A 23,440-nucleotide genomic window follows, 5' to 3' on the forward strand; every position below is an offset into this window, starting at 1 on the left:
TGAGGAGTGGCGCTAGTCATGTATGGGGTAGGGCTAGCTATGTGTGGGACACGGCAAGCTTTAACTACTCCCTAACCCCATAACACAGCGCCATGTCACCTTGGGCCTCTGGGTAGCTGACACTGAACCATGGCACTGAATTCATAGTTTCTCAGAGATAATGGGAACTTTTTTCTGGATTTATGGGGAATCTATCAATATGCTGTCCTATCAGGTACGTCTTGGACCATTGTCAGACTCGGTTGGGACGCTTAAGAAATACCTCAGTGATGACATCTAATCTTAAAGCTTGGCTGATTGCTAGTAAAACATGATATGAGGTTCCACATGTACATTGTGTATTGTTGTTCCTTGTTCTTAGAGAATTCTGGTGTAGGTCTAGGAATATCTTTAAGTCATGCAATTATTTTAATGTAGGTTACAGAAAAACTAGAATTCTGCATCAAAATACACTTATGGATATATTTAAAGCAAATTGAGGTTCTCTATTCATTTGCCGGGTTACATGTTCTTGTTGAATGACGCATAAAGAGTATATGAAGGGCTATGTTTCATCACACACACTGCAGCAGGTTTAAAATTGTAATGAAGAACCCGACATGCCAATAGTATTTTTTTGCATGTCTACACACTTCTATTAATTGTCAATAAAAATACAAAAAAGATTGAGCTTGTTAATTAATTCATCTTCATTCTCCCCCTGTCTTGTCAAAAGTAATATTGAAGGATCTAAAGGAATACAACATTGAAACAGATTAAAAAGAACAAAGACGTGTGGATTAGAATGCCACTGACAGTCCTTGAGCAGTATCAATCATAGAGACCCCGATTATATCTGCAGATTGGTAATCTGTGATAAAACAAGCCTTTAATACTGTTGATTGAACCCGTCGAATGATTTTTCTACTAAGTCAACTAAAAAGGAAGGTATGTCCTTTAATTTCTAGGCTTTTTAAAAAAAAACAGAAAATAACAACGAGAAGGAGAAGCGGTAAATACATCTTGAAAAAAAACGAAGTCTTTGTAGATTAGACAATTTATTTTGCCAGTAATGAGTTCATTATTTCTTTCTTTTTTAGGTGTTGTGAAGGTGGATTATGGTGATATAACCGAAAGAAAAGCACTTAGAGAAAGGCTAAAATGTAAACCATTTTCATGGTATCTGGAAAACGTATATCCGGACTCCCAGATCCCGAGACGCTACTTTTCGCTAGGCGAGGTATGATTCAAAGGCCTGCTCACATATCACCCTAGAACCAAGCAAGCTTTATGTGATACAGTATTCAAATTCTTTTGCCATATGCCAATGGGAAAGTTACAATATTTGAACTTTTTGTAATGGTTGATGTTTAAAAAGTCTTCTGTGGCGAATTACCTTTAAGATCAACAATTTAATTTGCTGGCTGTCTTTTTCCGGTTATCAGGAACGTATCTTAATCTCCAGAAGGTATCACCTCCAACGATTTTTTTACTATCTTTATCTTTCAGATAAGAAACGTAGAAACCAATCAGTGTCTCGATAACATGGGTCGAAAGGAGAATGAGAAAGTGGGCATATTCAACTGCCATGGGATGGGAGGAAACCAGGTAAAACCCTTCATTTCTAGTCATTGCTTAATAAAGGCGATAATGGGTGTAAACATGTTATGGTTTTCATATTGTATTGCTGAATGAGGAAGGAAGGTCTAGTTAGGACAATGTTATAAAATATATTCATTTCATATGACAGTTTGTTGAGCTGGTCTATAAAATAAGATAGAACTTAGCAAGGAGTCACAGAAGCAACATTTTCGACACCGTAGACTGTGTGATTTATTTATTGAATGCTTTGGAACAATCTGGTATTGTTCTAGGGTTCCTTAATCGTTTCAAATAGTCAATGAGAAGAACTTCTGACCCATGTTATTCTAGTTCTAAGAACGCATTCCTGTACTTTGTACTTACCTTATTAAATAGAACATTGCATTTAATCACAGTTAAGGGACAATTTGCATGTATTGATAGCTGGATGGAGCTGGTCATATGATAAGAAACTGGCAACTTGCTTCTCTGCAGATTCCTGTGATAGAGAGTACAAGTCTTGTCTTGTACTTTTACCCAATAATTCCCCATCTGCATCCAAAGACAGCATTGTGATATATAATTATTCAAGTATAATGAGCTAAAGAGTTCTAATTTGGATCAAACAGGATTAACGTAATTATGGAATGCACCTCCCCTAAACAGCATCTCACTTCTCATTAAAAAAAAGAATGTACTGAGATATAGATAACATAACATAAAACTCCTCTTTGAGACAAAAATGAAGACCTTCATGTGAAAACTTTCTGCAGGGCTCATTGTACCATGTGTGATCTTTCGCTAGGGGAGACTTCATTGGAATACACAAACAAAAAGACCCGTTGACTGACAAAAACCACTAGGAAAATAAATGAGATACTAATAAGCAGGGAAAAATGGCGTCAGTGGGGACAGCCTCCAAGGACTTGCCGATCTTTTGTACTCCCCAATGAGCTACCGGTCATCTGCTCTTAGCTACAAAACCCTCCCGAGCATCATCTTACACTTCGCTTTTGATCCGAAGTTTAAAAGTTCTCGTATTTAAAGGTTAACAAAGTAACTTCACTAACATTTAAACATGGAGCTGTATGACCATGTCTCTTACGTAGACTTACGTCTCCTGATTTATTGTTGGAATCCTCCCAGCTTTCTTTGCTACCATACAGTCGATCATCAAAAAAGAATAGGTTTATGGATTTTCCAACTTTAGATTTCATGCCTTCTCTTCAGAAAAAAACCATAATGCATAATTACATCAAATATATTTTACCCTATTCCGCCACACAAAAGGCATCAATGTGGGTGGCATGGAGCCGTTTCATTTGAGATCATTTACGGAATATTATACTGACATAGAACTCTACGATGAACTTTTTCATAACACTTTCTGTAAACATATTGGCATGGAATGTGTACCAGGAATAAATGACTGCCATTAATGTCATGGAAGCTAATTAAAACTGTATGACATTTCTTTCACAATTAGAGACAATAAGATTAATGCTCATGTTGAAGGGTATTCCCAAAGTGAAGCGCTAAAAGAAATACTTCTGTCAATTTTTTTTTTTTAACTGAATAACTTGACAACATAATACTCCGCAGAACAAGAAAGGTCTGTTTAATCACTTCGGCTTTGCCTGACTGTGTTACGAAAAAGCTACGGCATTTGAACTGATGTTCTTTCCCCCCCTCCCTTGAGATCAAACTCTCTAAAGTTTGTCTCTGGGAAGTAAATTTACTTTAGAAGTCAACATTTGATGTGTTGAAGTTTGAAATAGTTAAACAAATGATTGCTCGAGTCTGTAGAGAAGAAAGAGAAATTGAACCGTTTCTTTGCTTTGACGGTATAATGTAGCCTGTCTGTTTTATGCCTTCATAGATCGTATTTAATATTATCCGCCTAGAACAGACCCGAGGGAAGTGACAGACGCCACAGTAATTGCTGTACGAGTTCTTGGGGGTTTTCAGAAAACATTTTTAAAATCTTTAAGGCAAACATTTCCGCTTGGCACATCATACTCCTAAATGCCCATATCAAGCTGCATTTGTAAATTAGCTTAGAAAAAGGAATGGGATCGAGTAGGCTCTCGGACTGGTCATCTGGCAAACAGGGAAGGTGCCCAATCGGCCAGTGGCCAATGGAGCCTCTACTATAGAGGGCATTTGGGTTCTTCAGTGTGTGGCAGTGATTAAATACACATGGCCTCTCACATCAAGAGTAATATAACGTAGCACACTGCCACGCATACAGGGATCGGCAAAGTGTTCGTACAAGGCCACCAGTGTCCTTTCCAAGGTTTGGGAAGGTCCATAGAACATCATTAAATTGTCCACCACAGAGCCCATTAAATGTCCGCCATGAGCCACACCGTGGCCACATGTACATTGTTTTACAGCAGCTGACCTCAAAGTGCCAGGGCTGCTCCATCTTCCTCCGTCTGTTCCTGGAATGGAGATCATTCAGTACATGGAGAAAAATCAAACAATAAGGACTCGTTGATTTTAAAAAAAAAACTAAAAAAAAAACAAGGATAAGTGTCTTTAACCCTTAGACCTACAACTACCTACCATTAATAATTTGATAAGATTTGGTCTGATCCTATTTCATTCCATCTTCTTCATTCATGCACGTCAGCCAAAAATCTAAATGTATCACGATGTTTCCTTTAAGTATTTTGCTTGCACCAAAGCAATTACAAGTAACAGTAATTGCCAGTCTGTTAAATATTGCATGATGATAGACAAGTGCAAATAACACGGAGCAAAGCAACAAGCCTAATTTTCCTTTTTTTTTTTTTTTTTTTACATTGTTTTCGATTTTTCCCTGTTCAACGCGCAGCAGCAAACAGCATGCGCAATTAGCGAGGTCAATTATATATGATCAATAAAATTATGCTTCAAAACACGTAACATACATGGTGACAAAAATATATAATGGGCTCTGTGTCATCAAATGTATGCTAAATATCATTGGCATGAATTAAAACTGAATTAAAAATATTATTATTTATTATTACTCTTTTATTTGCATACAAAAATTACATATCATGTGTAATATTTCATGTTTTTCCCCCCGACATACAAAAGAACACTAATGCTAATTTAGATCACAGAGCCTGAATGCTAGAGGCGATTTGTGGCAAATAATATATTAGCAATGCTCTTTGTTCTTAAAGTAACTATACCCTTTTCACAGTTGTAGAAAGAAATACAAAATATAAAAGTTATTCCAGGCAGAAACGTAAAGGACATGTAATAATTATCATCGGAGCGTTTGTTCCAATGGATCGGACCCATGGAGAGGTATTAATGTTAGTCTGCTTCAGGGGCTGCCATGGGAACACGGATATAATAATAAGATATTTTTCTTACAATTGAGTGATAAATTTAAGTGCCTTAGGAATCGAATGTCTGAAGAAAACAATTCCAGCCGTGTTTCATGCAAAATTTATTAGGAATAAAATATGAAAATAGAATTGCTTCCATTCCTACGTTATCAGTTATACATTCCCCAACCATTTATTAGAATTTATTATGGGGTAAAAAAAGTACAATTTGGGCCGCCTGGAACTGCTACATTTTAAAAGCTAACCTATAATGTTCGATCAGAAGACTGTGATATTTGGGTACTGTTTCAATCACGTTGACATCTTATTTAGAAATAAACTTTCAGCGGTGAGACATTAAAAAAAAAATGTGATTTCTTATTAGGTAAAATCAGCTATCGCTTGTTACCATGGCAACCGGTAAAAACAGAGCCCTTACTTTGACATGTGGAAATGCAAGACAAGCTGTTTCATCTCGGTATTTTCTTGTATTATCTTATTTCATTTTTTACAGCGTCTTGGCAGAAGCAATAAAATCCCGAAAGACACATTTTTCACACTATATATATATATATAAATATATATATAATATATATGTAAATATATACACATGTACACAAATACCATATATATATATATATATATATATATATATATATATATATATATATATATATATAAATCTTTAGCTTACAGAACAAAATAATGTTTTGATCTAATATTTCTTGTTATTTAATAAAATAAAATAAATATAAAATAAATATATATATATATAAAAAAATATGGATAACGGAAAAGAAAAGGCAGATTTCTCATACTTTTTTAATCTCTAGTTTCAAAGGGATGGATTTAGCTATAAACATGAATTCAGAAGCAGAGCACGATTGTTTGATTTAGGAAGTATGTTTTATTATGTTCCTAATGATATTTAGAAAGTATAAAGGCAGAAGCCTAACACTACATAATGACTTATATTCTTATTTTAATTATTCTTTTTTTTTACTGTATATCATTTTTATTTTTATGCAATATGAATACATCCTAGCTGCTGGACATTTTACCCTCTTTTCTGGAAAACTGTAATAAAAGTACCGTGTTTTCAATAGTGTTTCTAAGGACGGCGCTCATTTAATGCTAGCATTTTCCCATTTCTATTTATAGTAGGGGAACAAAAAAACATCATTTTACATGTTAGTGTCTGTGGTTGCCATGGTAACTTCATCATCTGCGCTTGCCTCCACATAAACATTCGTTTGAGACTCGCGGACCCCTATTAACTTTTCATATCTTCTGAACAACACATGGTATTTTTGTGAAAACATTTTTGATCAAGGAAGATAAAAAGGGTTTATCGTGTGTATCAGTCTGTGAAAATTGTTTAAGAACATTTACATCGTGTGTTATTTATTTAGGGACACGTAACGTAAGCGTGTCTCGTGTCATCATACAAAGGTCCTTATCACTGAAGTGGGTTTTGGCAGAGGAGATATAGTTGGAAACCGCTGACTTCATTATGCATTATAAACGGGCATCCCTGGCAAGATGATTTATGGTCATGCCTGGGAATTTTTGGGCTCCGGCTACCTGGAGCCTACCCTTTGCGGGGAGCCGAGCGGACTACCCGCTGACCTGGAGGAGATCAGGAGACCAGGAGAACCAGAGAAGCGGTGCTTCTGCCAGAGAGTTCCCCGGTATGCATATGGTCAGTGATATTTACCAAGGAGGAGGTCTGGGAGGTGGCAGCCCCTCTGCTGAAAAAAGCCCAGATTGCCCTGTTGGGTGATCAGGCTCCTCTGTGCACCTCTTCTCAACGGGTCGGTTACAATGATCTCCCCAACCTGTCCATTACAGCAATGTACCTAGCCAAAGCCCCCATAATACACCATACTTGGCCCTGGGGGTCTTTCTGAGGCATTATATGCTGACATTCAGTAAAAAGCAGGACAGCCATGGAGGTAGATGCTGGGGTCTCTGTCCTGTCTCGTACACAACTTCATGGTCCCCACTCCTGGCCATCTGATACACCAGGCAGATGCCCAGGTGGCTGGTGGCCAGTAGAGCCCCATATTTACAGATATTGCCGGTGTTATTTATAAAGTAACTGGATATCTATCATAATAATGAAAAAATTATGTTTTTCAGGTTTTTTCTTACACGGCGGACAAAGAAATCCGTACCGATGATTTATGTCTGGATGTATCGAGACTAAATGGCCCGGTTCTCATGCTGAAGTGTCACCACATGAGAGGCAATCAGCTCTGGGAATACGATGCCGAGGTAAGTCTCGTCCAAAAAAGTGCTGTATTTGTATTTAATAGTAACTGCGGCAATAACCAATGCAAAAAGGAGCTAGTGAATTACACAGACTCACAAAAAATAATTCATTCATCGAGTGAGTGGCTAACAAGCCTCCAAACCTTCACAATTAAAATTTCACAACAAAACCGACAAACACGTTAAACATTATGATTCAGAAAACATTACCTGTCAGACTCTTTATTGTAGGAGAGCCATCAATAACACAGACAGGAGATATCAAAGCCTAGATTAAAATATATTGCATAAAATGTACTTTTATACTTCTTACTAAAAAAACTCAAAATCTAATGGGTTTTTTTTTTAGAACATGGTTGGGTAATATAGGAAATAACAACATTTTTTACATTTCTAATTTCCAATTTTACAAAAATGGCAAAAAGCATTATTATTATTATTATTATTATTACATTATTATTTTACCTACAATGTGATGGCCTATATTTTCCTTTTGATGAATACTGAATTTGTGCTTTGAGTTTTTCGCTTTGGTTGGATCATATATTCGGTGTTCATCTTATATAGAATGCATTTATCTTAAAACATTTACTTTTGGTTAAAAACGTACAACTTTATTTATTGTGTAAAACTAATTTCACTTTCTTTTGCACGATTATCTAAACATAAAGAATAACCTTTTATGTATGTATATAAATATATATATATATATATATATATATATATATATATATATATACAGTATTTATATATATATACACAGTAAATAATATATATATATATATATATATATATATATATATGAATGACAATATTACTAACGGGCATGCTAAAGCTATAGGGTCTAAATGTCTTCTATATCTATATGGCAAAACCCTATGTAGCACTGTTAATAAATAATAAAAAAGTATTCTTTGATACATAAACCATAATGACTATGTGTTGCAGCTGAATTTTCTCCAAACCCCTCCACCGCAATGTTCTACTTGATATAATGTGCTGTCAGTGGATTCCTCCAATTATATGTTTTATTTCTAGATTTTATCGTGTTGATGCATCGTCTATTTATTTTTCTATGACCTATTTTTATTAGGCACATACAGCCTTCTCACCTGCAGCCTCTCCATAAATATCCGGATTATCCGGAATGCCCTGCTTATTAGATACATGATAAAATACATATCTGTCACTAAGGAAGCTACTTACTGTACCTGCAATAACGGTGAAATGGTTCTAATGAAGGAACGTGGAATACACAACGTTATTTGTAAATTTGAACTTAATGGTTCCACGTCACTTCATTTTTATTTATGTCGTGGTTTGTTAATTTTTGAGAAATGTCGGTAAGTAATAATTACTTGATTATGGTTGTCAACCGCGTTCGCTGGTCTGAGACTAGATTACAGAAGCAGTAACACAGAATCCCCAAATGACTCATTAGCAGCGGGATCAATTAATCCGTGAAAAATTAATGACGTTACCCAAACTATGTGTGATTAAGGTAGAATTTCCACTTTTCTTAAAATAGTACAAGGCACTAAATGCACTTCTAGATATACTTTAGGGAACCATTGAAAAATAACAGTTACATATTTAGACATTTATTGCATTTTTTGGTAAATGTAATTTGTTGTGGTAATTAAGTCAGTTACATTTATTAGTGTTTTTAGAGGGGTATAATCAATAATCTACATGCAACTAGACTTTTATCTTGTTTACCCCAGATCTGAGGACCAAACATTCCATTACTTAAGCAAAGAAAAAATTATAAAGTGCATCTATTGGGTTTAATGACCGATGCCAATTCAATGAAGAATGGGAAAGGGTGGCAAGTGGGGGTCTTTCATTTTTGTCTATTTGCGATTCCACATGTATCCACCATAGTGCACAGAGTCACAAGCACTTGATCCAGAATTTATATACAGAACAGAGGCACGTAAGGCCAAGTGTCCCTAACAACCCCATCAGTCTTTTCCTGCCCCCCCCCCGAGTAACTCACATACACACTGGCACACATATCTACACACACCCTCATATTTACACAAACTGACAAACTCACGTTAATACACATAACATGTGTACACATAAAAACACTAACACACACATACTCACACACACTTGAACATGTGCATTCATGCTTATACATACACATTCATGCTCACATACACATTCATGTCAACACACTTACACATACACATTCATGCTTACACATACACATTCATGTTTACACATACACATTCATGCTAACACAAAAACATGTGCATACTTACACAAACACTTACACATTGATGCCAACACACAAACACTTACACATACACATTCATGCTAAAACAAACACTTGCACATTCATGCTCACATATACTAATACATTCATGCTCTCAACATACATACATACTCCCTTACCCTGTACTCTGTACCACACTTGTAGCTTTCTTTCTGGCTGCTCGCACTCTTTTGCATGTAGCCTTACTTTTACATCAGGATCACATAACATTGTATTACGTCACCCAGCTGCATTTCAGGTTCGCTAACCTGGTCCAAAATTGTTCCTAAAGGGCTGGTCAGAGCCGAAACAGTGCGAAACCCCTGCTATTCTCCTTTTAGTGTCTCTCTGAGAAGTCCCTTTCTGTAAATGTGTTTTGGACAGGCCTGAGTACTAGTAGTGCACAATGAGCATGTACATTAGGGTGCTTTATAACCAGTCCTCTGTTAGATTTTCCCCCACCTGGGTGAATGCTACCCGCCCTCCCCTGATAAAGAGTCCTATATCTATCAGCATGCGTGTTTGTAAAGATGAATGCAAATGCATTGTATTCCAAACTGTCTAGCTCATACAGACACTTTTAACTCCTCAGTCGAGTAAGCGTTTTCCTCTCTGGAATATTACTTTTAATGTGGTTGCTCGTACCCAGTCAGCCATTAGATGGAGCCATTAAGAAAGACACTTATGAGTCACGAGCTGAATGTTTCATTAAATTTAGTTACAGATGTACCTTGCTCAGCAGTATGTATTCAGAAATGTAAAAGGAAGGGTGTTAACAATGGCCATTCCATGAACTGTGCTATATCGACTTCTTAAAGAGATAAACGCTTAAACCAAAACGAACAGGATTTTCCGTGCTTCAGGTCCGCCTTGGACTTGTCTGGACGTTCTCCAAATACAGCAAACTATCATATGCCCGGAGGTGACGGTGATGCTCTCCATCTGTCTCCACTGTGCTCATGTTTTATTTTTAGATTTGAGATCGATAATTCCAATAAGATGATGAGTTCTAATTGATTAAGATCCATCTCAATCCATTTTAAGACAAACCAACAAACTAATCTAATTCACAGTTCACTAATTCATTTGTGGCTTAGTGGTTCAACCTCTTTCTGTCCACAATCAATGAACAGATACTGCGAGTGGATGCTGAGGATTTTAACGATAATCCCCGAACTAGGGTAAAAGTTAAAAGGTTAAATCTGGTTTACACGATCTATCTCTTGCTACATTAAAAGGAATCTTGTACCAGAAACATTACTTACTTTACCATTCTTTATTTGGCCAGGGAGTAGCACTGAATTATATATATATACCTTTTTTTTCCTCCATGCTGTTTAGAAAGAATCATTGCTTAACCCATAAATGGAACACTAGGTAGAAACGTAGAATCTCACATGTATATGAATTGTTTGCCCCACCTAAGGCCTCAAGATTACTTGGTTCTTGGCCTTTACCCTTGGGTGGCATAGAGCTCATCTATGACCTCCATGCACCAAACCACTTGGGGCAGGAATAAATATATACATATATATAACACAATATATAAACAGTCTGGACAACCAGCTTCTCCATAAACTTAAACCTTTTAAATAAATAGCTATCAGTTTATATCCCCACCACCTTTACTGGAAGGCTGCCCTTCTTATTCACTATCTCTCAGTTAAGTAATGCCTTAGTATAAGAGTTTAACCCTTTTATTGTTAGACTTTTTATTCCTATTATTTGTCCCAGTTTAAAAAAATACCTCCCTCTGTACTTTGTTTAGCTCTTATATGTTTAGATTCTTTAATATTTTCTTAATAATAGTTATCCATTGCTTGTAAATAAGTAAATGAGTGGTTAGTTTTCTACAACTTGTGCGCTCCTCCTAATAATTCATGTCAAATAAATAATTGAGCCAAACATATTTGAAACATTATCTGTTAATAGTGTATATGTATTGCAAAAGGAAAAAATAAAAGCCAAAATGATCAAGGCATCTTACTCTCTGTCACAGAGAGTCTACATTGACCCTATTGCTGTACCTTTAAATATTATGTTATACCTTTTTGTATGTCTTTGCTTTTGCCAGTATGCGGGTAAATGGGAATATAATTTTGAGGTAAGCCATTTTATAATATTTTTACATATCCTTTTACAAATGTTATTGTCCTTACCTTGGTTCAAATGAAACATTAACTTTTATATTGATAAAAAGTGTATTAATACAGATACATTTGCTAAATAAAGTTTATTTTATGTACCATATTTTTAGAAATAAATATTTCATTTGGTATTTTGGTATTAGAATTAAAATTTACAGTTTTCTCATTAGCACTAATATAAACAATAATTTCACCAAAAATAGCAATAAACCAATGTAAAAACACAATGAGTATAACAATTAGTGCTAGTTAGTGGGTAGACATGGTTGGCAATCTAGAATGTCCTTCATAGTCTTAACATTTTTGTAGAAAGTAGGACATGGCTTTCTTTAAGCTCTCCCTTTTGCATTCATATTCTTGTGTGGACTGCATTTCTTTATCTAACTCATGTCACTGCTGTAAATGACCCCTGTTTGTGTTTTTTTGTTATTGTTGCAAATTAGTTACAAACTGTGAGTGAATGAGGTTTACTCATTAAAACAATTAGTTTTTAGTAAACTGAGGTGAGTTGATGAGCCGACCAAACAAGACTCTCTGAACTGGATCTTAGAAGTCCATGGCATGGTGAGATATCTCATATTTAATCCCATCAATTTCATTAAGCACTCCACCTTCTTCTAAATCAATGGGATAAAATGTGAAGAGTGCATCCAAAGGGGTCTGAAAAGCTCCTCTTATACTTCATTACCTAGAGATTTAGCACATGGCACTTATGTCACCTCTGCCTTCTAGAGCAAACATAACCATCTGCTCCCTTAGTAGTTGTCTCTGTGATCAAAGACCACATTTCAGCGTCTACAACTTCCGAAGATCTAAAATTTGACACGTGGCTCTCCTCTTTTTAGTTAAACTTCTGTTGAGAAATCACATGGACCTCTACTGATAACTTCTCTTCTCTGGTGAGAAAAGATAATGTGACATTCTATACAAAACACGAGTTATTCTTACTAATGGATACAAATTGTATCATTTCAACTTCTAAATGTGCTGTATGTTTATCAGTCTAAGATGGCTACTTTTTAGTTCAACTTGGAATGCAACGACATGATCTAAGCAGAAAACCAAACCTCATCACCCCATCAGAAAAGAAAGAAGCGCTGAGCTGGTGTCTTAACACTTAAAATGTAAATAAATTATAAACTGATGGCGACATTACAGCTTTTTTCACCTTGTGCTTGGATGAGGGTCAACTTGGAATATGACAATGATGTATTAGTCTCTGGAAAATCTTGTGCCGTTCTCACCCCGAGATCCTGAGCTAGAACCTTGTCTGATCAGATTTGACTTGATTTTCACTTGAAGATCGTCTTTCATAACAATCATCCTCAAACATCTACCACAGTCATGTTATTTTACTGTGTTTGGTAAAACAAAACTCAAATGCAATCAATCTGATTACACAGTTTTGAGTGGATTTATGTTAATTCTCCTAAACCACGACGGTGCTTTAGTCTGATTTGTTGAATATGCCGAGCATTCGAAACCATAATTTAAAGTCCTCATTTGTAAAACTCTTCACGATCGTTCCAAAAAATTTGATTAGTTTACGGTTTTCCTTGGAAAGAAAAGTTATGAAACAATTTCAGTTTCATTTCAACCTTTATGTTCTTTTTCAGAATGCTGTAGCTTTTTAAGTACTTTCTTAGCTTCAGTTTCTTCCTAATATTAATTTCAACCACGCATGCAAAGTTCCTTTTCTGCACGTCCTAAAAAATCATGAAGGGAGCAGTTTTCTTAGCAAATGCCCTTCAAGAAAATAATTCATTATCCGTTTAACCAGGACTCAGCACTCTTAGACCAGATTAGGGATATAGCTGTAGAAGTAACAAAGGTAACCGGCACTCAGCACAACTCCCGTTAAATGAATCCTATGTGCTTTGCTGTAGTGGTAATAGTCTTCTTTATTTTACATGAATAATAATAAAAAAAGATAGAGCCAGACACGCTTAACACGTTTCGCACAGTAGCCTGGAATTCTAGAAGCGTCAGAGATGGGTTTCAGGGATTAACTCATTATTAGCATGCTTATTTTAGCTAGCAAGTTATGTAGACCAATTTGGCTTGGCCAACATGACCTTTCCATTGCATGAGATGGTAATTCTTGGGTTTTCAGTTGTGCATGATTATATATATATATTATTATATATATATAAAACTCTCTTTCCAACCAATGTCCTATAATAAACCAAACTCTGACACCCATGTAGTAGTTCAGGTTGAGAAAAGAAGACTTTCGTCCATCAAGCTCAACCCTTCTCCTATTCTTTGTTTACCGCTGTTGACCCAGAAGAAGACAAAAAATCCCCTTATGTCAGCAATTTCGAATTGTGCTTTCAATGGGGAAACAATTCCTTCTTGACTCCAAATGGCAATCAGATTTCTCCTTGGATCAACAAGCACTAAATAAATATTAATTCCTATACTATCATACACAGCCCTCTATGTTCTGCTTCATTAAGAAAGTATGCAAGATACTTACATTCTGAGAGCCTTTATAAACCAATTCCATGGGAAACATCTACATTTTTATATAAAAGTAATTGAGAAATCAAAGCCTTTGAAGCATACTGCACCTATATGATTCAATGTTATTCAGTGAAATAAAGAAGCATCAACTATATTTGAAGTCAATTATTGACATTTGCTATTGATCTTCAGAAAATTAATCTAACATTAAGGCGCGCTCTTCAAGCAAGCCCTTAAAAGCAATTTATGAATAAAATATAAAATTGCACATAATACCCAAAAGATTGCACTAACATTTCTTTCAAGTTGAAACTTGTGCTCAACCTGCAAGTTCAGTGATCACAATTCAAACGAGTTCTTAATTCAAAATGTAAGATATTGCTGTATTTCAAAGTAGTGAATTTCAGTAACTTTTAACCAATGAGGTCATAATTACAGACATTAGAACGTATTGGGTTTTCCCACTTTAGGGTCACTCCTTTCTGTTTCATTAGAGTATGCAGTAATTAACCAACCTCTAGGGGTACATTTAATTTAATAATAAATTGGTCAATGAATAGTTATAAAAGATCTAAAACTTTATTTTAATTTTGCCTTAAAGTTTGTAAAAATATGTGTCCATGTTGATTTAAAATAACATAATTGTAGTAAAGCCATTAGACCATTAGTAGACCATTAGTAGACCATGTGACAAAAAATATGACCTAACCTCATTAATTCATTGACCCCCCCCAGACAAGACACAGTATCCAATTATAACAATCTTTTCAATGGCTCTTACCTTGCGTGTGCATGAGAGACTGAAGAAGAAAATGTTCTGGCCATGTCTCCACTAGAGCCGTGGAATAAGTAAGATCCCCCACTAGAAATATATATCAGGATAGGATAAGTGGCAGTTGTCAAGAGTATCAGATAGCGGTGTACGTGCCAATAAAGATAACAGTTACTATCACATTTCCCTTCTCCTACAGCAGATGTGCCTTCGGAGTCATCCAACGTCTTTTATGCAACAACCCTCTCCCTGTCCTTGACAATTTACACCCAGAAATATCCTCATTTGTTGAGGATTATGAGAAGGTGTAGACACCAACATTTCTCATGGTGGACATTTAATGGGGTCTGTGGTGGACAATGGAATGATGTTCTGTAGAGCTTCACCAACCTTGCCATGGAAACTGGTGTCCTTGCATGGACAATTTGCCCATCCCTGACTATGAGTGATTACCCCTGTTGTCCAGATGTTAACCTGCCACGTAGGACTCTCCACTAACATACCTGGGAACTCTCTTAATGAGCTGACATTGAGCCTCTTGAAATATTAACCATTTAATAGTCCTTTATTATACAGAGCTTTTGATCATACGCCGGTGTAATTTTATTGTAATTACATCTTTTTCCTTTGCAGTCTTCTAAAGGAAGACCCTTGAGTTTTAAAATATTAATAAAAAAAACTATTATATCATTTTATTTGTATCAAGGAAAGAACTGCCTTTAGACATAAATCAAACCATTCATTTCAAACCAGCACAATTTATTTGTCAAGTATTTTCACAATATAATTGATATAACAAGGAGACAGAATGTGGGCCTCGGCGAAAGACTTATTCTAGAAACTGTAAATTTTTTTAAAAAATAGCAATTTAAGAAAATTCTCTAAGCGATTCTTTGAAGGACATGCTAGATGATGATTATCTAAAAATGGAAAAAAGTCTAACTTTAATAAATTTACAGTGTGTTTTGCTAATTGGGTAAGAAGTAAAGTTCTCAGATACATAAATTCTCTAAATTTATTTCTTGGAACTAATCTTGTTATCACAGAGTATGGGCAAGGTTTAATATGCAAAAGGTTGGCAAGAGTTAGCACTCTTAAAGTGCCTTAATTCAAATTATGGCGAGCTGACCCTGTGTAACGAATTAGCAAGGTTCCTCTCGATAATTTTGTTTTATAAACTATGCTTCATGCAAGCCAACCAAACCCTTCTTGCAGAGGCTCATTATATTGAAACTGCAAAGACTTTCTTTAGTGAATAAACCCTTTGCGAGCTTCAGTTAGTGGTTTCGGTCGAGAGAAAGCCCCCCGTCACCAGACTTTCTAGAGAATTTGGTAGATTTATTGTAAATTCAGTCCTGTTTTTTTTATTATTATTATGAAGAAGTACCGAAGTCCATTGCTGGGGGGGGGGGGACTCTCATTGTTATTCTCCAAATGACATCTCATTAGGCATTCAGAGCAAGGTACTGACAAGATTCTTTATTGTGATAAGTGAGTAGGACATTTCCCTGTCAAGAGTAGTAAAATCCGCAGGCGACATCTCCTTGTGACACGCTGCTTGAAATAACAAGTCATGGCTTTCATCTATAGCTCTATCACATATTCCTGTTCATTGTCATATGACTAGGCACTCAAACTAAACTAAGTCTTGCGCATGAAGTGCATCATAACTAGGTTCTGTGTAAGTAGAGCAGTAACAAAGTTGCTAAACTGACGTACGCACTATACACACTATCACACACTATCACACACTATCACACACTATTACTAACTTTTGCATCTATGACTGTACCCCCTATCCCGACATAAGACCGATGGAAAGTAAATAAAGAGATTTAGAAACTGAAAAAAGAAGAGTTTCCATTGATTTTTTTTATTGTTTTCATCATTCCATGTACATTCCTTAGCAGCTTCTACTTTTGGCATATCATCCATCACCCCTAAATAGGATATATCAGGTTTACGAACATTAATGTGTTTTGCATCGCTCATGTATATTTTAACTCCTTTTCCATTTGTGTTATTCATTTTATTTTGTTACACAGAACCAATCATTCCTTCATATCATAACCCAATCATGTTTGACACTAAGCAGATTAGAGGATGGCAGCTTTGGTCCTACTGTGGAATACTGTAACGGTAAAAACCTACAGAGATGGCAGTTGAGGAACTATACAAGAACGGAAGTCTTTAGAAATATTTATTACAGTCCTTCCGATTACTTTCTGTGAACGCTACTCGAGGTTTGTATTCAACATTGCTTGTTTCTGTCCGTAAAGCAAATCAATATTTATGTACAATGAAACTAATTTATGGTTCTGGTTTTACTTTTGGGGCAGCTGTCGGTGAGACGTCAAATGTTATCGATTGTTTAATAAATCAGAACTTTCTGTTGTTGCTCATACACAATATAAAATACATGTCATAATCTATAGACGGGGAGTGGACTGTAGTTCTTACTCTCTGCTTTAGAAAGGTCAAGCGCGTCCGCCCAATGATTTTGGACATCAAAGAACAGGAGAGTGGTGGATCTCCCATGAAGACAGACAGAACCTGCTAGTGAATGCCCGCTGGCTTCATGACGCACAACAAGTTTTAGTAAGGGGGTACATGGTGTGAAAGTCACAATGACTGTGATGCAAAGCAATGGAACAATAATAATAAATGTATAGAATAAATGTGTATAATAGTGTATTTTTCCTGAATCTAGTCATTTTCTTTAACATATTATGGTCAGTGATACAAAACATTAGTCTTTACCAACATACTATTCCTAGATGTTCTCGACTTGTACCTTTGTTCTAGGTATATCTATTAAATTAGTACAGCAACTATATAGTAACCTTGTTTTCATTGGATAATCCAATTAGCCAATTGGACTGCCTGTCTTAACATTGAATATACTTATTTTGTTTTTTGTTTTCATATATATTTACAGCATTTTATATTGAGACACATAAACAGCAACCAGTGCCTGGACGAGCCAGCAGATGACGATAAGATGGTTCCCACCATGAAGGAGTGTAACGGAAGTCGATCGCAGCAATGGCTGTTGCGTAACATGACCCTGGGTGCTTGAAGCTGGCACACAGTCCCCCATATTTTGCGGTATCATCGAACATCAATTAAAAGTTATTTGGAGGAACATAACACTTCCATCATTCTCATTGACATAAAATAATTGCAAACCTTTCTAAATCCAGATACAAAGACATTAATAGAACATTTTCTAATTTTTTCCCTGCCTAACAGTACATGACTATACATGTTCAGATGGAAATCGTGTCTATTGGGAAAAAAAAGCACATTGGAAGCTGTATATAATCTTACATGCCAGAAAACAAAGTGATATTTGTCAGAATAAATTAAAGAAATAGAGAACGTTATATCAAACATAACATAGAGCATATCTATTATTTTATTAAGTTCAAAATGAGTGAGATATATTTGTATCAATATGAAAAATGATGAGAAAAATAGGAATCCATGATTTTCATTATACAAATTACTCTACTAAGACTTTCAATCCAAGAGGGTCTACTCATTAGTGATTGGTTGAAGAGTAAAGCATTCGCTAGTCAATGGAGGGGGCCAACGTGGCTCCTAATAACCCGTTATTCTGTCCTTTCTTAAAGTTCGTCCTGGGAATTATAGATTTTATGCACATTCTGTCTGCCTTCCGTGAATTCCACAAAAAGAGTCGTTATAAATAAGATTATAGATTTAGCAAATATAAAATGATCAAAAAAAGATGAAAAAGAAAATAACTGCACTTTATCTTTTTACAAAGTAAAATACAATGTTGCCGATTTCCCACTGCTGTTACAATGAATACACTGGAATATATTCTAAGATGGGACAGGGGCATGAAGGATACCTTAAAATATTTCTTATGGCTGTCTTGGAGATATGTGTTAGATTGCCTAGATAAATAAAATGAATGATACAAACAAGAAAGACAAACCGGGAGATAAGCCTGACTTATTTCCTTAACGACACGCTGTGTAGTTCCTGGCGTAGGTCTTTATGAAAACAAAAAGTTGTATTTTCCCTTAAATATATATAAAATATTGTTACAAAATCCAAGAGAGAAACCACATTATTTTTATAAAGAACCCCGCTAGAGGTAGATTATTGTGATAAAATTGCTTGAGCCATAATAACTGGAAAATTCTGAGTATGAGTTTATAAAGTTCCTGAATTGATTAGGAAGCTTTTGGAAGTGTCTTATCTACAACTATTTGCAAATAGAAGTTAAACCACCCTGACCTTATACTGCTTAAAGATATAATTTTTGATCAAGTTTGTTCTGAACCATCTTATTCCAAGAATGCAACTTTGCCATATGGGGCCCCGGGGCTGTAGGTGCCAAATACCACATTGGAGACCAGCTATGGGTGGCTTGTGGAGATCTGACGAAGGTGACCATGTTGAGTAGACCAAGAAAGTGGTCTACGTGTGTAATTAATATGTTCTTGACAGAAAGTTATTTCCATGAAGGCACCCAACTTGCACCTTGCAGAATATATTTTCTTTAGCCATACTCATATAATTAAAGTAAATGTGAATAAAATGCTTTGGAAAGTAATACTATTATCTTTTACTGATGCTTATGGACTTGCCAATGTCACTGAAAATAGAATGATTACGTAGGATAATTAATAAAAAGTCACATATTTGTTCAAATGTCCTATAATTAAGTTTTTAATGGCATTATATGTGATGGAAAGAACCTCCAGTGTTATTGTATTTTGAAATAAATGTATATCACAAATCATGTTTAAAAAAAAACGTATAAAACAGGAAATATATATTACTACCCAGGTTTCCTATATGAATGGAAAGAAATACACACTATTATAGTACTCGAGTGGTAGAAATGATTGTTACTGCTGGATTTCTTCTTCTAGATTATGTTCTTTGACATCTATGATCATGGACATATGGTATGAAAGCAAGGTGGGGGTTTTCAAAATATTTTCCCAGTAAACGGCTACTTAGTAGAATTACGATTATAACTGTGACACATCTTATTAAGAAAAGTATTTTTGGACTAATGATTACCATGTTGTTTGTACTGATATCGTTTTATAAACATAACACACTTTGGGGAAAAATCTTATTTTGGGGTCTGTTCACTAAGCTTCATGTTTATGTAAGCTGAAGAAATTGGTCACAGTTGTATATTGGGGGGCAAGCTGGGAGAAAAAACAAATAATTGGGCACAGTTGTGATCACCTTGGGGGAAAAAACCTCAACCGATTACATTTTGTGAAGTTTTATCAGTCAGTGAATATAGCGCAACCAAGTTTTGTATGGAATGTGATTGGAAACTTTTGAATTTACCAATAATAGCTGGGATCAGCTTCCGTCAAAGTAATATTAAACTCTGGAAGGCATGGAGTGCTGAGGGATTTCATGGAAATCCATTTCCAACTTTGACAAAGTTGCTGCTGCGTTTAGTAAATGGAATAAAATAATCGAAAACCATTGGGTTTTTATCTCATAATTAGCAACTAAATAAAAAACACGCCACAGTGTGTGTACAACAGGAGAGGGCTGGCAGCTAAGGCCTGGGGGGCAAATCAAGTGAAGTGGCTCCGCCCCCTCGCACTCACCTTTCACCCCTGAGGCTGCTCCAAACACTATGCGGCCATTAGACTGCTGGAAACCTTATCTAAACGGCCGCTGGGTGCTGATGCCACCGGCCGGAGCTTCTTTAATCCTTTTTTTTATTTATTTAATATGCCGGATCGGCTTGCCATATTAAAAATAAATAAATAAAGTATTAAAGTAGCGCCGGCCGGCAGCATCAGCACCCAGCGGCCGTTTAGATTAGTTTTCCAGCAATCTGATGGCCGCATATTGATGGGAGCAGCATGAGGGGTGAAAGGTGAGTGCGAGGGGGCGGAGCTTTCACCCCTCACGCTGCTCCCATCACTTGACGGCCGTCGCATACGGGTGCTGATGCCGCCGGTCGCCGCTGCTTTAATACTATTTTTTTTTTTCATTTAATAGCCGGAAAGTATTAAAGTAGCGCCGGCCGGCGGCATCAGCACCCAGCGGCCGTTTAGATTAGATTTCGGGCGGCCTGGGGTCCATTGCCCCCCTGCCCCCCGGCCCAGCCCGCCCCTGGTGTACAATGCCTGAACATAACTATTTCAGATGTAGAAATTAAATGAGATTTTATGAAGATCATCTCCTTTTACCCAACATCATTCCTTGTGCAGGTATGTACTAAAATGTATAACAGGTAATGTACGTGTTTAAGTATAAATTAAGAATGTTAATTTCAACAGGCTATAAATTGGAGGGGTAGGGAGAAAAAAAATATAGAAAACAGCAGCCTAAAAGAGCTGGTAAAATATAACCCAGTTTTGTATAATGAGCTTCAGGACAGAATGTTGTGATAGGGTTGACAAACTGCATAATTGTGTCCTTTGCTGTAAATTGATCAGTTTATACATTTTTGTAGAATAAAGATCTAATGCTTTAGTTTTTCTGGTGCACATCTGTTTTATTTAAAAAAATATACGAAAGATTTTATTGATTCCCTCGCAAAGTTGTTTATTCTGTGAGTTACTGATGTTTTTCAATGTGTTCTCTTGTGTGCAATTATTGAAAAATAGGCCCACGTTCTGTGTTTTAACAGCAAATATTTCACACAGAACAATGGATGGCTAGAAGCACAAATATATAATGGTAGGTGTTATGCCATGCATCATTTTAATACATTGAAACTGGATAGGTAACTGCACCCTACACTACTTGAAATGCAAATCTAGAATATCTGTGAGCAGGTTTTTCCTCTTGTGGAGATGTTAAAATACAGAAAAAAAGATTTTGGTGCCCAAAAGTAAAGACACTTTTCAGTACGTCTGTATTTGACTGGGACTTAGGAGGATGCAACTTGGGCTGTTCTACAGAGCACCATGAAGAGAAGGCCACCATGTTGTTGACTGTGTATGGCCAAGGTGCCCAAGGGTCATTCCACTAGTCCCAGGGGTAATACAATGGTTCAATCAGCTTCCTCTGTAGTTCAATAATGGTTCCATGGCAAAGCTTGGTCCTCTGGCCTTCAGTTTTGTGCTTAAATTATGGAGCCAGAGGATTGTCATAGAGTCCCCTGGTTTGGTCCGCTGGGGCACTTGGCACGGGTTGATAAGTACGCTCTGGACCCTTAGTTTTATTAACTTTTTGATTATAAGCCTCACTTAAGTTGCCTCTGCCTATGGTCAGTGGTAGAGGGGTACTATTTAAACTTATCAGCCTTGGGCTGGGGCCAGCAATGTTCATAGACGCCATTTTTAATTTGCTTTGAGAACCTGTTGATTTTGACTTTTGGATTCACTTAATATGGTTTTACATTAAAAACACCACGGTGGAGTCGGGTTCTCGAGGAGAGTTTCTTTCTCTTCAAAAAAGAAAGTGAAACATGTTAAAAAGAAAAATAAGTTAAATATATATATAAATACATACTTAACTGGGAGTCCCTTACAATATTAAATCACGTTATAAGAACTTACCTCTAATTTTGATACAAAAAGTAACAAAAACAATATTGGTGGAATTTCCAAAGGATGCCTGAGGGTGTAAGGCTTGCCTCAGCACCCATACTGAAAAATTCAATTAGTCTACAGCCTTATGAGCCTTATCAAATTAAGTCAAAAGTATAGTGACTCGTGAATTACCATCTTTGCTAAGGTTATTTTTTTTACATATTACCTATAAACCACTGGCATTTCTCTGGTTAAGGTTGTGTTGTTTTTCTTTCCTCTCCGTACCAGTTGCTAGACTTGCAACCCACTTCCAAAACAGCACTTGAGACAAGCATATCGTTTGACAGAAGATAGGAAGCATTCAGCCCATCTACCTGGCTCCTTGTTGACCTTCTGCCTCATATCGGGGGCCAGATGTAACACCTGACCTCAAGAAGTCAGAACATTCCTGGCTAAGCTCAGAGCAAGTCACTTAGCAGAATACTAGTAATGCCTGAACTAGAGGTTCATTTGGACGTTCTTCCACAATCCAACATTTATACAGAGAACCAGGTCCTCATTAATGCAAGCTTCTGAGACAAGGCGCAGGCTAAGACACCTTAGTACATATGGTCCTCCTTGGGAATTTAGTGTTGGAATCGTACCGCCATGATTCTAAGCCTGACATGCGAGAGGAGTGCACTTATATTTAACAATTACAGGTGGCCCATAAATTATTCTCTTCGGTTGTAGTGTTGACACAATGTTCCATGTTTATTTGAAATGTTAATGCTGTTTGTTCCAGACCTAAACTCAACTACATTTCTCTGTAGAGTATGACTATTTAGCCAAGCGCTTAATTCCAATTAAAATAGCAGTCTTCTTGTAGAAGGAAGTTTCTCGTCTACTTGAATTTTAATTTTGAAGTTATTTGCATATCTTAGAAATCTGCCTTGGCACATAGCATTTCCGATCTTATTCACTCAAAGTTCCAGAGGTGTTGGAAATGTGAGGAGTGACATGTTTGTCTTTGCCATGTAAATCGCTAGTGTGCACTAAGAGCTGCCAATGGGAATTTATTTTATCAAAAAGGCAGTAATTATATAACAAATCCCAACAAAATAGATTTCCATATTTTTGCTTAAAATGTTCCT

The 23,440-nt window shown here is 36.3% G+C and overlaps 1 protein-coding gene across 2 annotated transcripts in view; it reads left to right on the plus strand.

The window, feature by feature from the left end:
• Window positions 1-18,043, plus strand: part of GALNT13 (polypeptide N-acetylgalactosaminyltransferase 13) — a 66,420-nt gene extending 48,377 nt beyond the window's left edge. The window contains exons 8-12 of one of the 2 annotated variants that reach the window (XM_053471148.1): window positions 1,080-1,219; window positions 1,489-1,587; window positions 7,029-7,163; window positions 11,498-11,527; window positions 17,747-18,043. In XM_053471148.1, the coding sequence (XP_053327123.1) occupies window positions 1,080-1,219; window positions 1,489-1,587; window positions 7,029-7,163; window positions 11,498-11,527; window positions 17,747-17,887 (545 nt within the window). In that variant the 3' untranslated portion in view covers window positions 17,888-18,043. The remainder of the gene's footprint in view (window positions 1-1,079; window positions 1,220-1,488; window positions 1,588-7,028; window positions 7,164-11,497; window positions 11,528-17,746) is intronic. The other variant, XM_053471149.1, reaches the window with a different exon arrangement.
• Window positions 18,044-23,440: the final 5,397 nt, after the last annotated feature.

The sequence above is a fragment of the Spea bombifrons genome, chromosome 7, assembly GCF_027358695.1.
Source record: "Spea bombifrons isolate aSpeBom1 chromosome 7, aSpeBom1.2.pri, whole genome shotgun sequence".
NCBI lineage: Eukaryota > Metazoa > Chordata > Amphibia > Anura > Pelobatidae > Spea > Spea bombifrons.